Below are 19874 nucleotides of genomic sequence, written 5' to 3'. Positions count from 1 at the left end.
TGGAAGAATGAATGGGGGGGCGATGTGACTTTGTGGCGGGGGGAGGACGGTTACAGATCCCCTGCTGCGTGGCTCTGTGATCCAGGATAAGGACCGCCGCTTAAGATCTGTAACTGCCCTCCCCCGCCACAAAGTCACAGAGCAACCCACCCCCCACCACATAACATGAAAACCACCTCCCAGACTGACCAGGGTAACTAGTCACTGCACTGTGTATGTGCCCTGCTGCTGGACCTGCCCCCGCCTATGTACCCTGCCAAAGGTGACTGTCCTGTCCAATTACCAACCCCCTTCCCCCCCTCCTCCAAAAGAACATGATGGAAACAGTAATTAAGAGAAACGTATTTTTTATTATCAACTACACATGGAACTGGGAGGTGAAACTTGGACGGGGGCTTGTGTGAGGCAGGAAGGAAAGAACTTGTCAAATTTTGGGGAATGAGAGCCTTCTACTACTTGAGCTCTCTGCAGGGGTGGAGTGAGAGTTAGCACGGACTCTGCCACCCCTCCTTCTTTGGACTTTGGGTGAGGGGGGTATGGGACTTGGTGGCGGGGAAGGGCGGTTAGAGATAGACTGCAGCGGGGCTCTGTCCTCCTGCCTCCGTTCCTGCAGAACATCCACAAGGCGCCGGAGCGTGTCCGTTTGCTCCCTCAGTAGTCCAAGCAGCGTTTGAGTCGCCTGCTGGTCTTCCTGCCGCCACCTCTCCTCCCGATCCATGTTTGCTTGGTGCATTTGGGACAAGTTCTCCCGCCACTGGGTCTGCTGTGCTGCCTGGGCTCGGGAGCAGGCCATAAGCTCCGAGAACATGTCCTCCCGTGTCCTCTTCTTCCTACGCCTAATCTGCGCTAGCCTCTGGGAGTGTGATGCCAGGCTAGGTTGTGAGACAGTCGCAGATGTGGGAATGGGAAAAAAGGAGTGAATTCCTCAGAAAGATAAATGTAGTTGTGAACAAAGAACATAGTTTTTCTCTGTGAACAAGACCATGCACAGCACCTATCACATGCGCACTCAGCACAAGGTCGAATTCTCGGCCTTCGCATTCAGTGCCTGGGGTCTTGCACAGCAGATTTGAGAAGCGGGGCAGGACACCGGAATTTCTGTAGCAGGCAGACATGGTAAGCTGTAGACTTGTGGCAGCTTAAAACTTTAATATTAGCAATGGCCTCATTTCACATTGAAAGCAATGTCAGTCCCTGCTGCCAGCAATCCGGCAAGCAGGAACTGTGCCCCTGTCCCACCCCCTCGCGGCTGTCCCCGGGAACGATCCCTGTAGGCTGCCCCTCTCCCGCCTCCACCACATGGCCGCAAACCAGCGGTTACAGTTCTGTAAAGGAACGGGCAAGCAGTCCCAACACTAACATTCCCCTACCTAATTCAAAGCAGGTCACCATGAGCGACATCACCCTCATGAGGATCTCTGACAGCGAGAAAGAGAGAATGCTTCGGGAAAGCCTCCAAAGACCAGGGCCGTATGCCGCCCTGCTGTGCAGAGCAATGATTCCCGAGTACTTGATTGTCTCGTGGCGCGGCAACGTGTCATACTACGGAGGACCCAATAAGGCCGCTCTCCCCAGGAACCTGATGCAACGGCTTTCCAATTACCTCCAGGAGAGCTTCATCGAGATGTCCCAGGAGGATTTCTGCTCTATCCCCGGACATATAGACCGCATTTTACTCTAGCTGCACTGGCAGTGACTAAACAGTAGAGCGGCTTGGGCAGGACAATCATGCAAAACCGGACATTGTTAGAATTTTTTTCAATAGTTGCACTGCCCAGGACTGAAACGTTAAGCGCCTAGGGCAAACTAATCATGAGAAACCCATTGTTGTTTTGGTTAATATTCCTGTTCTGTTACAAATAAATGTTTAGATGTTTACAACACTTACTGGCTGATCCTTCCCCAGATTCTGTGTCCGGGTTAACGGCTGGGGACGGTTGGTAGGGGATCTCTGTGAGGGTGATGAAGAGATCCTGGCTGTCGGGGAAATCAGCGTTGTAAGCGCTGTCGACTGCCTCGTCCTCCTCATCTCCTTCCTCATCTTCCCCATCCGCTAACATGTCCGAGGAACCGGCCGTGGACAATATCCCATCCTCAGAGTCCACGGTCAGTGGTGGGGTAGTGGTGGCGGCCGCACCTAGGATGGAATGCAGTGCCTCGTAGAAACGGGATGTCTGGGGATGGGATCCGGAGCATCCGTTTGCCTCTTTGGTCTTCTGGTAGCCTTGTCTCAGCTCCTTGATTTTCACGCGGCACTGTGTTGCATCCCGGCTGTATCCTCTCTCTGACATGTCTTTAGAGATCTTCTCGTAGATCTTTGCATTCCGTTTCTTGGAGCGCAGCTCGGAAAGCACGGACTCATCGCCCCACACAGCGATCAGATCCAAGACTTCCCGATCAGTCCATGCTGGGACCCTCTTTCTATTCTGAGATTGCACGGCCATCACTGCTGGAGAGCTCTGCATTGTTGCCAGTGCTGCTGAGCTCGCCACGATGTCCAGACAGGAAATGAGATTCAAATTGGCCAGACAGGAAAAGGAATTCAAATTCAAATTTTCCCGGGGCTTTTCCTGTGTGGCTGGTCAGAGCATTCGAGCTCGGACTGCTGTCCAGAGCGTCAACAGAGTGGTGCACTGTGGGATAGCTCCTGGAGCTATTAGCGTCGATTTCCATCCACACCTAGCCTAATTCGACATGGCCATGTCGAATTTAGCGCTACTCCCCTCGTCGGGGAGGAGTACAGAAGTCGAATTAAAGAGACCTCTATGTCGAACTAAATAGCTTTGCGGTGTGGACGGATGCAGGGTTAATTCGATGTAACGGCGCTAACTTCGACATAAACGCCTAGTGTAGACCAGGCCTTAGCTGTATATTTATGACAGGGCATAATGTAGCTAAGCCCCCGTGGGGTTCCTGTGAGGTCATGACACCATGGTGGGTGCTCCAGTGCTTGGCCTAGCGCCCAATTCCCAGCCTGTGGGGCACCAGCCTCCTCCAGGGGAGATGCCTCCCTGCTCCCCTCCCCGCAGCTGCTCTGTTGCCTCCTCTGTGGGCAGAGGCCAAGCCCACTTGGGCAGGACCCGGCTGCCATTTGAATCTGTCTCCAGGGTTATGGCACCCAGGTGACCATCATGCAACATGCCAGCAGAAGCAAGGGGCCTGCAGCAAGCACAGCCTGCATTCAGTACCTTCCTTTCCAGCCCTTTACCTTGACTGGCTCCAGCCCCTTCTCTGGGCTTCTCGCTTTCTCCTTTACATGGAGGCTTGGCTTCCTTGCCAAGCCATGTGGCCCCTCTGCCCAACAGACACAGATTGCTGTGACCCCAGTGCCAATGTGCCTCTTTTGGGGAACTTTAGCAGCTCCTTAATAACTATTCTAAGTTAAGGAATTCTGAGTTAAACTGGAGTTAAGGTTGGGAGTATGTATCATTAATTTAAGGGTCAAAAATAGTGCAGGGGTGCTGAGGTTATCCAAAACCAAGCATTACAAACAAAGGAAACTGAGAGTTAAGGTGTTTCGCAGAAGAAATCCACACATGGTAAAGGAAGAATTTGGTGCACAATTAAGGCACCAAACAACTTTAACTCTGCCCTGTCCTGACACCATACAATAATCATGTGATAATGATTAAGGCATTTTAGAAGATCAGATGAATTTTATTTTTAAAGACTCATTAGTGGGTTTTCATCCCTTTTCATCCCCTTGGTGCAAGGCAGGGCCAAGCTAGGGAGTGAAGCACAGGGGGAGACACCAGTGCATAGCTGGAGGTGGGAAGTCAGAGAACCCTTGTAACCATGCAGGGCAGGAATATCAGCAAAGCTCTGGATGCTTGTGCCACCCTCCAGGTGGACAGAGCCACACATGGGCATATAGCTGAGTCAATTGCCATAACTGCCAACCCCAAAGGTTCACATATCATGATTCAGGTCCCCCAAAATCATGAGATTGGCTAGAAAATCATGGGATATTTTTAATACCATATTTGAGGCTTTGTTTATTTGTGTTTGGTTTCGGAGCCTTTAATGGTGATGTTTTCAAGCTTTTCTCTGCAACATGGAGGCTAGAAACTCTTTAAAAAGCAAGCTGAGATTCTCACCTCATTACAGCATTTCAGGAGGTGTGGCTTTAAGAAAGAGACCAAATATTGGGAAATGAGCAATATAATTGCAAGAGTTGTCAGTACTGCACTTTCTCATCTCTAGAGATGCTATCACAGTCCTGGCCAGAGTACTGATTGGTGTCTTGGTGAAGGAGCTTATTCCCGTTGTAGGAGAGCAGCTAGTGATCCTCCCCCTGCGCCGAGCAGTATTAATCCTAGCTGGCCTGCTATGCTCTTGCTGCACAGAGCCTGATCTGAGCTTGAGGTTCTGTTGCAATGTTATAGTTTGCTCTGAAATGGAGCCCTGGGTTTGGCAGCGCTTCCCCAATGGCTGTGAGCTGTCTGGTGTGCCTGGAGCTCTGTGCCCTGTGCTCACCTGTCCAAGGTGAAAGCCTGAGACTCCTCTCCCTCAGTTGTTTGTCTCTATAATCCCCTGAAATTTCCTTGCCAAAGGAAGCAGAGTTCCATGTGCTGGGTGAGACCTACACCCCCAGATGTGAGCCTGGCACTGCAGCTCTTCAGCTGCTGGGGGCGGTAGAGTCAGCCTCTTGGGCTCTCTAGGAATTAAGTTCATGTCAAGGCCAAGGAGTTGGTAGAGAGGAGCAGGCAGTGTGAAGGAACCCCCTGGAGTTCCCTGCACTCCATGATTGATGGGGCTGGTTCAGGCACTCAGAACCTGCAGCCCTGCACCGCTCTGTGTGGGGTGGCAAGTGGGCCTGGTTAGGGGCCTTTCCCCCTGAGCTGAATGCTGTGCATGGGGCTATCTCCTTTGGTACATGGTGCTTAGTGTCCCATCCCCCTGTCAAGAGCGATTGGTGACTTGAGGGGAGGGCTGTGCTGTATAATAGTCTCTGGGCACTCTGCTCTTTCTTCCCCAGCTTGGACTTCCTGCACACGGAATACCTGGATGAGCCTGTTGGAGCTTTAAGTGGCTGGGAGACCACATCAGCAACCGTATTTGCTTGGGAGCCACCCAGAGAAGAGTGGGAGAGCAGAGAGGACACATTGCTGTGCTAGTGTCAGGGTAAGTGTTTTTGGATGTGAGTTTGAGATGGCTGCCAGTTGTGCTGTCTCTGCTGCTGGTGAGTATAGTAGGAAGAGAGCCTGAGTCATAAGCCCTTGTATTAGAGGTCTGGTGTGACATTGCACTCTATAATGTTTTATGGAAATATGCTTATGAGTGTGAATATGATGTAATTGGAATATGCTTTATACAAAAGGTCTCTTGTGAGGTATCATTACAAAGCTTATAATCTACTGAGTGTGGTCATCCTATTTGTATGAATGTATCATCCTTGTATGTGAAGCTAGAAATATGAAGTATGACTCTGAGGTCCTGTTGTAATTATGCAAAGTGTGGCCATTAATGGTGGTTTAGAATCTTGATGGCTCCCATTGACTAGGACAAATGGTGGTAAATGGTTTATTTAGATGCAAGCCTTCCTCTATAAATAAATAAATTAATGGAGATATCCCATCTCCTAGAACTGGAAGGGACCTTGAAAGGTCATCGAGTCCAGCCCCCTGCCTTCACTAGCAGGACCAAGTACTGATTTTGCCCCAGATCCCCAAGTGGCCCCCTCAAGGATTGAACTCACAACCCTGGGTTTAGCAGGCCAATGCTCAAACCACTGAGCTATCCCTCCCCCCCGTGTATCCTCTATACGTGTATGTCAGCCCATGGGTAATGAAGAATGAAGTCTTACCATGACATGTGACCATGTGACATGATACTGGACTCCATCTTAAACCTGTTGCTTTTCCATTTAGAAGGAGGGGTGGGGACCCAGAGAGACAAAGGATTTCCGCCTTGTGCCAAAGCTATAAAAGGGGGTGGAGCAGGACAAAGGGGGTCCCAGTCATTAGAAAGCTTTTCACCTAAGATGCATGCTGGAACTAACAAGGACTTTACCAGGGGAAAGGATTGGGCCCAGACTAGGAAGGAGTCTAGTCTGTGAAAGAAGCTTAATGGAACATCTCTGAAGGTGAGATTTACCTGTAATCAGTTTCTTAATGTATTAGGTTTAGATTTGCGTGTTTTGTTTTATTTTGCTTGGTAACTTACTTCGTTCTGTCTGTTATTACTTGGAACCACTTAAATCCTACTTTTTATACTTCTGTTTATTGATAAACGCAGAGTAAGTGATTAATACCTGGGGGAGCAAACAGCTGTTCACATCTCTCTATCATTGTTATAGAGGCTGTACAATTTATGAGTTTACCCTGTATAAGCTCTAGGAGTTGGAGCATTATCAGCAATAGTTTTGAGCTATTATTCAAATCTCCAGCTCTAGGACAAAAAAGTTCCATGTAAGCTTTTGTAATCAAGATGCGAAAGAGCTAATCAAACCATGAGATTGGCTGCTACCAGCCACCCAACGAGAATGCTGCTGCATTTTTTAAATGGGCAAAGTAACAAGATGCAGGTGCAGGGTGGCAACCAAAAAATCCTGTTCCATTTAGTGTCCACCTGAGAATCAATCCAGGTCTACCCTGAGCCCAGTGCACACTGGGACAGAACTTTCAGGGCATTGTTAGTGCTGAGTAGGTTGGCCTGAGGATGTGGTCCGTATCTTGCTGCTGACTTTCAGTCTATTAGATCTGTTAAGTTTTGCTCAACAGGAGCACTTATCAATCTCCACCTGAACTCCACATAGAATATCAGGGTTGGAAGGGACCTCAGGAGGTCATCTAGTCCAACCCCCTGCTCAAAGCAGGACCAACACCAACTAAATCATTCCAGCCAGGGCTTTGTCAAGCCTGACCTTAAAAACCTCTAAGGAAGGAGATTCCACCACCTCCCTAGGTAACCCATTCCAGTGCTTCACCACCCTCCTAGTGAAAACGTTTCCCCTCATATCCAACCTAAACCTCCCCCACTGTAACTTGAGACCATTACTCCTTGTTCTGTCATCTGCTACCACCGAGAACAGTCTAGAGCCATCCTCTGTGGAACCCCCTTTCGGGAATTTGAAAGCAGCTATCAAATTCCCCCTCATTTTTCTCTTCTGCAGACTAAACAATCCCAGTTCCCTCAGCCTCTCTTCATAAGTCATGTGCTCCAGACCCCTAATAATTTTTGTTGCCCTCCATTGGACTCTTTCCAATTTTTCCACATCCTTCTCGTAGTGTGGAGCCCAAAACTGGACACAGTACTCCAGATGAGACCTCACCAATGTCGAATAGAGGGGAATGATCACGTCCCTTGATCTGTTGCCAATGGCCCTCCTTATACAGCCCCAAATGCCGTCAGCCTTCTTGGCAACAAGGGCACACTGTTGACTCATATCCAACTTCTCGTCCACTGTAACCCCTAGGTCCTTTTCTGCAGAACTGCTGCCTAGCCACTCGGTCCCTAGTCTGTAGCAGTGAATGGGATTCTTCCGTCCTAAGTGCAGGACTCTGCACTTGTCCTTGTTGAACCTCATCAGATTTCTTTTGGCCCAATTCTCCAACTTCTCTAGGTCCCTCTGTATCCTATTCCTACCTTCCAGCGTATCTACCACTCCTCCCAGTTTAGTGTGAACTCCTCCCAGTTTAGGATGGCTGAAGTGGGAATCCACTCACCACATGCCCCAATGGCCATAGAAGAAACCCGACCACGAGCTTGCACATATTTTCTACTCGACTCAGCAAACAAATGTGATTGGCTAGAACTCCTAGATCCTTGCTAGAAGAGCAACCCATGCAGCTCTCCATGGTTTGCAGTGAGACATCCCAGCACTGATGCAGCGAGTCTGGGATCTTTGGTTTCTCAACAAAATACAGACTTGACAAACATTCTAATTGTTTGGGACATGTCTGCGGTTCATTGTGCAGAGTGGCGCCATCACACAGACACACTCATTTGGCATGGCACGCATGTGTCATCCACAATGACGGGCCTGCAATTCATGTTTTCTACCCTTGGGCCCAAGGTTAGGAGTGGCTCTAGCTGTTTTGCCAGCCAGGGCAGAAAATGTTTCCAATATTTTTGGCCCCACCTACTCCCGAGAAACCAAACATGCACATAAGCACACACACACACACACACACACACACACACACAAAGAGCCAGCCAGTTGGACGGGAGCCAAAAAATAAAAATAAAAAGCTGAGCTGCCGAGCAGTTTTGCGCCCCCTGGAAGTTACTGCCCTGCTTGCCCACCTCTACAACCCACCTGAGGTACCTGAATGTTCAGCTCTCTAGACGGCTCAGTAACAGCATAGCAGGGTTAAATGGATCTCCCACCTGCATCAGAGACCAGCAGAGGAGAAAGGCTCAAGAAATGGGTTGTAATTCAGCTCAGGTTGTTTATTGGTGTGTCATGTACAGGTAACACAGCCGGCACCTCTATGATCTAATCACACCTGGCAAGCTCATCTCTCACCAGGGATAGATTTGTCCATCCCAGCCCACGAAGGAACCATTCTCCTTCTCAGAGAACGTGGAAAGCATCTTCAGGATTGCTTGAGTGGTTTGCTCCACAGTCTGTGGGGCCTGTAGGGTTAAAGTGATGCTGTTAGGTAGGGCAAAAATGCATCTTACAGGCCATTCTTACTGTGACATCCTGGCACCCCAATATTCACCACTGCCATGTAATTAGGATATGTTTTGTACTAAGTATGCCTTGTGAGGTGTCATTCTAAAAGTCTTGATCTGCTAGATATTAATATCTCGTTGGAGCGTATGTGCTATCGTCGTATGTGAAGTTATGAAGTTTGGCTGTGTATGTGTCACTGAAACATGTTCTCAGGTTGAAAACCCCCTCAAGCAGCCTTTCAGCTGCAATAATAAAAAGGCCAAACAATGTTAATGGCTTACTGAGGAAATGCACACGAGCACCAGGATTACCCCAGGAACTGTGAACAATAGAAACCTGTCATAGATAGCACTACATAATGGGAACTGTTTGACCCAGGTCACAGCAAAAGAGCTTTCTGGCAAGTGGGAAGACGATATAAAAGGGGAAAAGTGAGATCATGATGGGACCTCACTCTCCCGACAACAACACACCTGGAAACACCTGAGGGACAAAGACTGAACAGGGAGGAAATGATGGTCTCAGGCTAGAGGGATTTCTAGCCTGTGTATGAAAACGTGGGAAACCCAAGCGGCAAAGCCAAGGCAGCTTGTGCTTTAGGAATCTGCCAGCCTGTTTATCATTCAGGGTGAGAATTTGCTAATTCATATCCTACCTATCTAGTATGTTAAGCTCAGTTTGCGATTTTGTTTATTTACTAGGTAATCTGTTTTGATCAGTTTGTTATTACTTATAATCTCTTATAAATCTATCCTTTTATAGTTAATAAACTTATTTTATATGTACTCCAAACCAGTGTGCATTTGACTAAGGTGTCTGGGGAAAATCTCAGCTTGGTTTCCACAAGTGTGCATTGTCCTCTTCACATTGAGGGAGAGGCGGACCGGGTGTTAAACCCATATACTGGCCAGATTTGACCAGGGCAGGGTGGTGCTGCTCTGGGGCCTAGGCTGGGAGGCTGGTGGTTAGAGAGCCCTGCATATAACTGCCGCTGGGTGTGTCCCTACCTGTGTGAAAGCTGGTGAAAGTGCAGGCTGGAGGGCTTTGCAACTTGTCACAGCAGCACAGTGTGAGAGGGAGCCCAGGTTGTTTGGTCAGAGGCCAATGGTACCCCAGTTCCAGGTGGCACCCCGGGGGGAACTCATTACAGTTACTATGTTCCTAGCAGTGGACCAAGTCTCCTCCCTCAACATCTTATCGTATTAGCTTCAGTAGGATCTTCAGGGTAAGTTGTCTTTGCAGATATTTGTACAATGCTTAGTACAATGGGGCTGTGGGCTCTGTGCTACAAAATACACAAATAAATAAGAATGTACTAAAATGAGAGTTGATGTTCCTCACACTTGTGCATTTAGAGTCTCATCAAAACCCCATAGCTGTCAATGGGAATCTTTCCATTGGCCTCAATGGGGTTTGGATCAGTCCCGTAGAATCATCCCAAAGCATTAAAGGCCTTTGCAGGAAAGCAGTATGAATAATTTTGTATACACTATTTATGGATCACTTCTGGCATGGAACATGGCAATGCTTAACTACGTACACTAAGAATACTCAGTCACACCTGGGCAAAGAGGGGGTACAATGTTAGCATTCTGATGTGGTAGATATTAACGCCCACTTTACACTGGTAGAAATGTGCAAGGTGCAGGGCAGTGGCAAATCAGGCCCACTCTATCCAGATCAAACTGCAGGGGGAGTTTAGCTCAGCTGAATGTATTTCCCCCCACATTGGACTTTGGCCAGGACATTGCATTTATAGAAATCAGTGGGAGTTAGGTACCCAAATACCTCTGAGGATCCTGGCTCTTGCATGCTGTGCTGTGGGTTGTTTAGAGGAGAGAGGGGGAAACTGGGCTTTGCAGGGGAATGCAGGGGTCAGGAGCTGGGGGAAACAGGCCAGTATGCTTTGTCTGCTTTGTGCTGCTCCCAAGTTTAACGTAGTTGTGATCTGGGTGTACAGATGAGTCTGTGGCAGAACCAAGACTGTAAGGCCCTCTGATGTGCTCTGGATGGAAGTGGCCAGTCACCCTAACCAAGGGATTGTAAATGTGTTATGACCCCTACCTTTTCTGTTCCCATTCTGGTTTTCACCCAGCCAGGGTGGATGGAAGTGCACAGAATCCCACAGTTTTTGTACTCCAAGGACTGGCACCTGGTGATCATGTTCAGAGCAGCCTGTGGGTGGGACACACGGTGAGCAGAGATAAGAGCACAGGACAGAGGGCCGTCTTCCCTACAGGACATGACCCCCGATCCCACATTACTGATATGCAAGGGTGTAGGGGGAGTCATCTGGGCTGACAGGGGAGGAGATAAATAGCACTGGGCGGAATATGAGGAGCTTCATACATAAGCAGTACTGCTGAACTAGAGGGCAGCTCCCACTTCACTCAGTGGACAAACCCAGCTCAGCTGCTCGGGGTGACAGATAAGGTTGCCAACTCTCATTGAAGCTATTCTGAGAGATTTCCCCCCCCCCCACATAACATGATGTAATTTTCTTAAAATATCCCATTAAAATCTCCTGGATTGCTTTCAATGGTCACTGGAAGATTGATGCTGATTCTGGGAGACTCCAGGCCCATTCTGGAGGGTTGGCAACTCTAGCAACAGACCAAAAGAAAACTGCCCACCTCACAATAAATCTTCAATCTTTGCTGCCCCTGCGTAAAGGGTACAAGGCTGTGAGATACCAAATCCCAGAAATCTCTGGTTTTATCCTTTTATAGGCTGGAATGCTGAGCCAAGCAGAAACCAGGAGACCCAATCCTGATAAAACGAAAGAAGGAAAATCCTTGGCCAAGCCCAGCTGTTGGCATTGGCTGTAGCTACGCCTTGAGATTCTACACAGCTGAGACTCATCCAGGGTTCAGTACACAAGGAACAGATGGCACCAGCAGCTGGTTCCAAACCCAGCTGAATTCCTGTGACCCTTGTAGCAATAACATTCCTGGCAGTCTCAGAGTGGGGAGAGGATCCCACTGAACACAACCCTCCTCACTGCCCAATGGTGACCAAAGCTGGATGAGTTTGGAAGCTGGTAATACGTCCGGATCTCTGATTTGTTGTTAAAGAGTAATTCTGGCTAAAGGTTGACTATAAAGGGGGAGATGCAGGGACACATGCACTGTTTCCTTAAATCTGTAGCAAGAAGCCGGGTAGAAGGGGGCTAATGGGGCAGGAGCTCTGTAGGGAAGCTGGCGGGGGAGACTGAGGTGTTTAGAAGGAACAGCAGAGGAGGCACGTGTGTTGATACAAGGTAGGGGCTAGTTATGCCGGAAGGGAGTGAGAGGGGTGCCATATGGTACCTTGCTGCAGCGGTAGCTGGGTATTTGCTCGAATTCCCACACTGGAACTACTTCTATGGAACCAGCGATGCTGGACATGTTGACAATGGCGGCCTTGCTGCAGCTCAGCCCTGTCTGGGTACTCTGCTGGGCAGCTTTCTTCAGCAACGGCAGGAACTCCTGAGGGAGATACCGATGACTGTCTTACGAAAGGGGTGACACCGCTGTTCCAGGGAAGGACCCTATCAGTGATGTTAAGGTCAGGGAGAGGGAGGCTCTGAAGATGGAGTGTGTGATTCAGGCAACTTGGTGTATCCCATAGTTCTTGGGCATATGATGACTGGGAAACCCTTCTATGGGTCAGAGTGTGCTCTCCCTGAAGGGATCCTGCTCTGCTCCTTCCGAGAGGTGAGTCCTGCTGCAGGCATTAACCCTGCACAATCCTTGTGCTCCTAGAACACATGGTCTGGGCCTGTGCCCAGCCTCCGGGTAGGAGCATTTTTTAATATGGAGATATACCTATTTCATAGAACTGGAAGGAACGTTGAAAGGTCATTGAGTCCAGTCCCCTGCCTTCACAGCAGGTCCAAGTACCGTCCCTGACAGATTTTTGCCCCAGATCCCTAAATGGCCCCCTCAAGGATTGAACTCACAAGCCTGGGTTTAGCAGGCCAATGCTCAAACCACATGGGGAAGGGGCTCCTTGGCAGGGCACAATCTAGCCCTCACCCTTATGGCTGCATGGCCCTCTGGTACAGCCTTTGAACCAGAAGAGAACATGTGATTATACTGACTGAAGCACCAGAGGATAACAACCTACTACTGCGACCAGTGGAGTTATTTCATTAGCCCAAGTGGTAGAAGACTGCTCTTTGGTGCTCAAGGTTCAAATCCTGCTGGTGGCCAGTGTTAGGGGATGTTAGAGAGTCTCTCTTAAGTCTGAAAATGCAGGTCACCTTGTTTTTGAAAAATGAGTCAAAAATTTGCCCGAGCCAAGAGTCTCAGCTCATTCCAGGGCAGTCTTTGCTCAGTGTCAGAGGAGTTTCCTGGCTGTCAGGTGTGTTCTTACCTGGCTCACCAGCAGGGGCCCAACTGTGTTAGTTAGGTATATAATTTCCATGGTCTCAGCGTTCTCATTCTCCATGGTGGTCACCCGTAGTATGCCAGCGTTGTTTATCAGGAGATTCAGTCCATGTCCTTGCACATGCTCCTCCACTCTCTGCACAGCTGCCTTTATGCTGTTTGGATCTGTGACATCTACAGACGGCACAGGGGATTCAGAAACATCCTTCCTATAGCAGCTCTGCCCTGTCTATCAGCTCTACCAGCCCATTTAGCTGTTGACCCTATCTTCGGTCGGCGAATGAAAGCAGCCTCACTAACTCGCTTGCATCTCCCTCAAGCCCATCTGGGAACTCTCCCACACTGCCTCTGATTCCAGGGGCAGGAGGAAATCCCTTGAAATTTGTAAAAAAATATGCTTAATCTCTTTGAACTGAATCCAGGAGAGCACCTTCCCTCTTATCCCGTGGAAGCTTACTTTACGTAAGAACCTTTGGTGAGGGACCTTGTCAAAGGCTTTCTGAAAATCTAAGTACACTATATCCACTGGATCCCCTTGGTCCACATGCTTGTTGACCCCCTCAAAGTATTCTAGTAGATTGGTGAGGCATGATTTCCCTTTACTAAAACAATGTTGATTCTTCCTCAACAAATTATGTTCATCTATATGTCTGACAATATTGTTCTTTATTATAGTTTCAACCAGTTTGCCTGGTACTGAAGTCAGGCTTACAGGCCTGTAATTGCTGGGATGACCTCTGGAGCCCTTTTTAAAAATTGGCGTCACATTAGCTATCCTCCAGTCATCTGGTACAGAAGCTGATTTAAATGATAGGTTACAGACTACATTTGTTAGTTCTGCAATTTCACATTTGAGTTCCTTCAGAACTCTTGGGTGAATACCACCTGGTCCTGGTGACATATTGCTGTTTAATTTATCAATTTGTTCCAAAACCTCCTCTAATAACACCTCAATCTGGGACAGTTCCTCAGATCTGTCACCTAAAAAGAATGGCTCAGGTTTGGGAATCTCCCTCACATCCTCAGCTGTGAAGACCGATGCAAAGAATTCATTTAGTTTCTCAGCAATGGTCTTATCATCCTTGAGTGCTCCTTTAGCACCTCAATCGTCCAGCGGCCCCCCTGGTTGTTTCGCAGGCTTCCTGCTTCTGATGTACTTAAAAAATGTTTTGATATTACTTTTTGAGTGTTTGGCTAACTGTTCCTCAAATTCTTTTTTGGCCTTCCTAATTGTATTTTTACACTTCATTTGCCAGTGTTTATGCTCCTTTCTATTTTCCTCCTAGGATTTAACTTCCACTTTTTAAAGGATGCCTTTTTGCCTCTCACTGCTTCTCTTACTTTGTTGTTTAGCCACGGTGGCTCTTTTTTGGTTCTCTTACTATGTTTTTTAATTTGGGGTGTACATTTAAGTTGAACCTCTGTTATGGTGTCTTTAAAAAGTTTCCATGCAGCTTGCAGAGATTTCACTTTTGGCACTGTACCCTTTAATTTCTGTTTAACTAATCTCCTCATTTTTGTGTAGTTCCCCTTTCTGAAATTAAATGCTACAGTGTTGGGCCGCTGTGGTGTTTTTCCTGCCACAAGGATATTAAATTTAATTATATTATGATCACTATTGCCAAGCAGGTCAGCTCTATTCATCTCTTGGACCAGATCCTGTGCTACACTTGAGACTAAATCAAGAATTGCCTCTCCTCTGGTGGGTTCCAGGACCAGCTGCTCCAAGAAGCAGTCATCTAAGGTGTCAAGAAACTTTATCTCTGCATCCCATCCTGAGGTGACATGTACCCAGTCAATATGGGGATAACGGAAATCCCCCCTTATTATTATTGAGTTTTTTATTTTAATAGCAGCTCTAATCTCCCTGAGCATTTCACAGTCACTATCACCATCCTGTCAGATGGTCGGTAATATATCCCCACGCCTATATTCTTATTATTAGAGCATGGAATTTCTATCCATAGAGATTCTATGGTACAGTTTGATTCATTTACAATTTTTACTTCATTTGATTCTACGCTTTCTTTCACATATAATGCCACTCCCTCTCCAGCACGACCTGTTCTGTCCATCCGATATATTTTGTACCCTGGTATTACTGTATCCCATTGATTATCCTCATTCCACCAAGTTTCTGTGATGCCTTGTAGTGAGGCTGAGTGGCCTCCCTCCGAGTGGGAGAGCAAGGGACCCCTACATGCCCCTTGGAGGGCAGAGCCTAGATCGCCCCGCCCCCCTGACCGGAAGGACTGGGGCGTGGCCGGAAGTATAAAAGGCCGGCCCTGCAGCACAGCTGGGGGAGCGCCTGCAACGGAGGAGGACGCTCGGCCTGTTCTCCAGAGGCCCCCGAGAGGAGCCTGCACCTGGCTGTTCCCGATCCCCAGGCGTGGACGAGGTCTGGCCCAGAGTACCTGCTGCGATTTACTCCGAGGAGCTGGAAGAAGCCTGGAGGCCGCAGGTACCAAACCCTGGGGAGGCAGGAAGTAGCCCAGGGGCAGCCACGGAGCAGCCAGCTGGAGAGCCCAGCGTAGCTCAGTCGGCGTGTTGCGGCCAGATCCCCGCCGACACAGGGGCAGCCAGTCCTGCCCCTGCCAGGGCCCTGGGCTGGGATGCGGTGGAGTAGGGTGGGCCTGCGTCCCCTTGCTGCCCAGCCCGGGTGGCTGACCACCCACACGGTGCAAGGAGGCTCTAGCCCAGGACGGGAGCTCCCTTATCACTCACCTGGAGAGCCCTGCCCAGGTTAACGCCAGCCCTCTAAAGACTGTTTGCTCACTGGCTGCCTGGGTTCCACCCAGGCCAAGGCCCACCTTTAAAGACTGGTTATTTGTGGACTACTTGAGCTACCCCAGCCCAGGCCGAAGCCTGGTAGTGACAATTGATCCCCCAGCCCTATTGTGGGCTCCCGGCTACCCTGCAGACTCTGGTCCGGACCAGACTGGGGCCAGCCGGAGTGGCCTCCCTCCGAGCGGGAGAGCGAGGAACCCTTACATGCTTATTATATCAATATTCTCATTTAATACAAGGCACTCTAGTTCACCCATTTTATTATTTAGACTTCTAGCATTGTTATATAAGTACTTTAAAAACTTGTACCCTTTTATCTGTCTGCCATTACACAATGTAATTGAATGGGACTCTTTTTTATTTGATTGTTTCTGATCAAACCCTGCCTGTATTTTATCATTTTCCATCCTCTCGTCTCCACTAGGACATAGAGATTCTCTATTAATAGATCCTCCCCTAAGGGATGTCCAAACCATGTTCTTCTCTGCACCTGTCGGCTTTTCCCCAGCCCTTAGTTTAAAAACTGCTCTACGACCTTTTTAATGTTAAGTGCCAGCAATCTGGTTCCATTTTGGTTTAGGTGGAGCCCATCCTTCTTGTATAGGCTCCTCCTTTCCCAAGTTCCTAATAAATCTAAACCCCTCCTCCCAACACCATCATCTCATCCACACATTGAGACCCTGCAGTTCTGCCTGGCAGCATCTCAGCAAATACTACCATTAATTAATGGAGATATCCCATATCCTAGAACTGGAAGGGACCTTGAAAGGTCATCGAGTCCAGCCCCCTGCCTTCACTAGCAGGACCAAGTACTGATTTTGCCCTGGATCCCCAAGTGGCCCCCTTAAGGATTGAACTCACAACCCTGGGTTTAGCAGGCTAATGCTCAGACCACTGAGCTATCCCTTCCCCCTGGACCTCAATCTCTTACCTAGCAGCCTAAATTTGGCCTCCAGGACCTCTCTCCTATCCTTCCCTATGTCACTGGTACCTACATGTACCATGACCACCGGCTCCTCCCCAGCACTACACATAAGTCTATCTAGAGGTCTTAAGAGATCCGCAACCTTCACACCAGGCAGGCAAGTCACCATACGGTTCTCCCGGTCTTTGCAAACCCAGCTCTCTATGTTTCTAATGATCAAATCACCCATTACTAATACCTGTCTCTTTCTAATACCTGGAGTTCCCTCCCCCCGGAGAGGTATCCTCAGTGTGAGAGGATATCACAACATCATCTGGAAGGAGGGTCCCAACTAGGGGATTGTTTCCCTCTGCTCCAGTTGGATGTTCCCCTTCCCTGGGACTTTCATCCTCCTCAATAGCACATAGGTTGCCAGACCAGGGGTGGGTCTGTTCTACTGTGTCCCAGAAAGTCTCATCTGTGTACCTCTCTGTCTCCCTCAGCTTCTCCAGTTCAGCCATTCTGGTCTCCAAAGCCTGTACACTGTCTCAGAGGGCCAAGAGCTCCTTGCACCAAATGCACACATACACCACCTGCCCACAGTGCAGGTAATCATACATGCTGCATTGGGTGCAATAAACTGGGTAGCCCCCACTCTGTTGCTGGACTTCTGCCTGCATTGTCTTTTTACTCATGCAGCTGGTTCCTTTGTTGTTGTTTTGTTTATATCAAGGGGGTGGTTTTGGCTTTTAAGTTTAAAGAATGTTGAATTCTAGCCCCTGCTCATGCTCCCCCTGGAGAACTCCCTCGCAAAACTCCCCTGTTAACTGCTCCTGTTCGCTAGCTCCTCTGGTCGCTTAGAAGCAGGCTTTTTAAAGCCCTGGTCTCCCTGAGTAGCCCCGCCCCCTAGTTAAGGGTTGATGGGTGCTAAAAGGCTTAGGGATCACAGCCTCCTTAAGAAACTCTCAGCCTTGCCTAGCAGGCCGCTGGGCTCAGCACACACACGGTCAGCACACGGTCCCCCAAACAAACAAACATAGCACAGGATATATTTCAGACAAGCAGCAAGCACACCACAAACACAAGCGTCATCATCATGTTTTTTCTGGATCCAAATAGAAACCCACAGCTTTCAATCTAATATGGCATTTATTTTAGATCCTGGAAACCCATAAGAAAGAATCAAAGTTCCCATGAGAGAGCACAAGCTGCTGAACCTCTGAGAACAAAACGGCTGCTGGCTCTGCATGCAGGGAGAGATTATTGGAATTTGCGAGCTAGGAAACTGCAAACAATGTGCAGCAGTTGCACAGGGACACATGCCACAGGTGCCATGGGGGCATTGCAAGATTTGGTAGGCGATGAAATATCAGTCCCTTGGGCACACTTAATGGAGACTTAGCGGATAAGGCATAGAACCCGCACTGGGTTTGTACCTTCAGCACTAAAATCATGGGTCTCTTCCACTTGAGTTAAGAGTAACTCTATTAGTGGTCAGCCATTACAGCGGGGCAGAGTGGGTGTGACATGCTCCACTCTGAACTGTTAGTGCTTCACAACCACACACAAGTGTGGCACCACATTGTGCCAACCATGGAGACTTGGGCCCCTCATCTTCCTCCCAAGCCCACCCCTGTCTGAATGAATAGATGCAGAGATGGCTACATACCCAGCTGCAGCACCACCAGGTTTGGATGCTTCAATGCCAGCTCCATTACCTCCTGGAAAGAGAAACATTTTCACTTGGTTAGAAAAATCCTGGAAGATGATCAGTGTGTAGGCTGGCTCTGACCTCAGCTGTGCAGTACCTGGGATTGAGTGAAACCTTCAAGGAAGGTGCTGGTGACTGAGCGGGGAGCAGCCAACTCCCGGAACTCCCCTGTCCCACAACAAGTGGCATGTGGGTGAGTGAACCAGATACCTCAGAGAGGCTCCTCTGCAGCCTTGTGCAGTGGGGATGGGGTGTCACAAGAGACCCAGTTACAAAATTCCACCACATAAGAACGGCCATATTGGGTCATACCAAAGGTCCATCTAGCCCAGTGTCCTGTCTTCCGACAGTGGCAAATGCCAGGTGCTCCAGAGGGAATGAACAGAACAGGTAATCATCAAGTGATCCATCCCCTGTCTCCCATTCCCAGCCTCTGGCAAACAAATGTAGAAATGTAGGGGGCCTGGGTGATTTCTCTGTCCTGTCTCTGACGGAGTCAGCCCTCTCTAGATACCTTTAGGGCATGGGGTTTATCACAGGCCACAGTGGAACATTTTATAACAAGCCCCTTGTTAAAATATTGGTAGCATCTTGCCTCTCTATTCCTGAGCTGAGACTCAAACTAGTGTTTGAGTTTTACAGTGAGCTCTGGGTTTCTCATTTGAGCCTCTCAAATGCTTTTAAAGGGAACCCGCTCCTTATCTTATCCCATCGTTGCAGCCTGTACTGCAGGGAAACCCAATTCTCAGGCTGTTTCTGGGCCATCAGTTGCCCAAACCTTCCTGTAAAGACCAGATTTCATCCTCACCTTGCTTTGGGATCCATCCAGCTCCCTGGTGGTGGCAAAGATCCATTCTGGTGGATTTGGTAGCTCTAGAAATCGCTTCACGAGTCCCAGGCCGATTCCTCGATTGGATCCAGTCACCAGAACGCTCCCGACATTGAACTCTGCCATCGTCGCTGAGCTGCAGCTTCCAGCCATCTGCTCTCCCTCTGCAGCTCAGCCTAAATAATGATGCTTGGGCTCCTCCTAACACCAGTGTTGGATCTAGAGTCAAGCCTCTTGATTAAAAGTTATGTAGTGTTGGCAGTTCAGGGATTTGAATAACTCCACCCTTACTCAGACACCTTGATTACAAAAGCGAAACCAATTAAACAATACCAGGTATGACTGGTTCGGTCACAGAGATCCCTTTGGGAGTGTCACCTGATGTGCTGAAATGACCTTTGAGCCCATTTCCCCTGCCAGTTTGGGACTCCAGAACCCTGCCTTGTTGTGCTGCAACACAGGCCCAGGGTCTGGGCCATGCCCCCAAAGCTGCAGACTTTAACTAAAAACAGCTCAGCAGGTTACCTGTCTCCAGCACCCAGACACCCAGCTCCTAATGGGATCCAAACCCCAAATAAATCCGTTTTACTCTGTATAAAGCTTATGCAGGGCAAATTCGTAAATTGTTCACCCTCTGTATCACTGATAGA

At 48.8% G+C, this 19874-nt stretch overlaps 1 protein-coding gene across 1 annotated transcript; it reads right to left on the bottom strand.

Annotated features, from left to right (window-relative positions):
• Positions 1–8390: 8390 nt before the first annotated feature.
• LOC128848918 (C-factor-like) lies at positions 8391–19367 on the bottom strand. The gene is made up of 6 exons (XM_054049196.1): positions 19204–19367; positions 18354–18405; positions 12980–13167; positions 11932–12090; positions 10688–10798; positions 8391–8580 (listed from the first exon to the last, which is right to left on the bottom strand). Exons 1-6 carry the CDS (start codon positions 19348–19350, stop codon positions 8467–8469), a joined length of 771 nt encoding a protein of 256 aa, XP_053905171.1. The 5' UTR covers positions 19351–19367; the 3' UTR covers positions 8391–8466.
• Positions 19368–19874: the final 507 nt, after the last annotated feature.

The sequence above is a fragment of the Malaclemys terrapin genome, chromosome 14 (genome assembly GCF_027887155.1).
Source record: "Malaclemys terrapin pileata isolate rMalTer1 chromosome 14, rMalTer1.hap1, whole genome shotgun sequence".
Classification (NCBI taxonomy): domain Eukaryota; kingdom Metazoa; phylum Chordata; order Testudines; family Emydidae; genus Malaclemys; species Malaclemys terrapin.
This window is presented reverse-complemented; position numbering and strand designations above follow the sequence as displayed.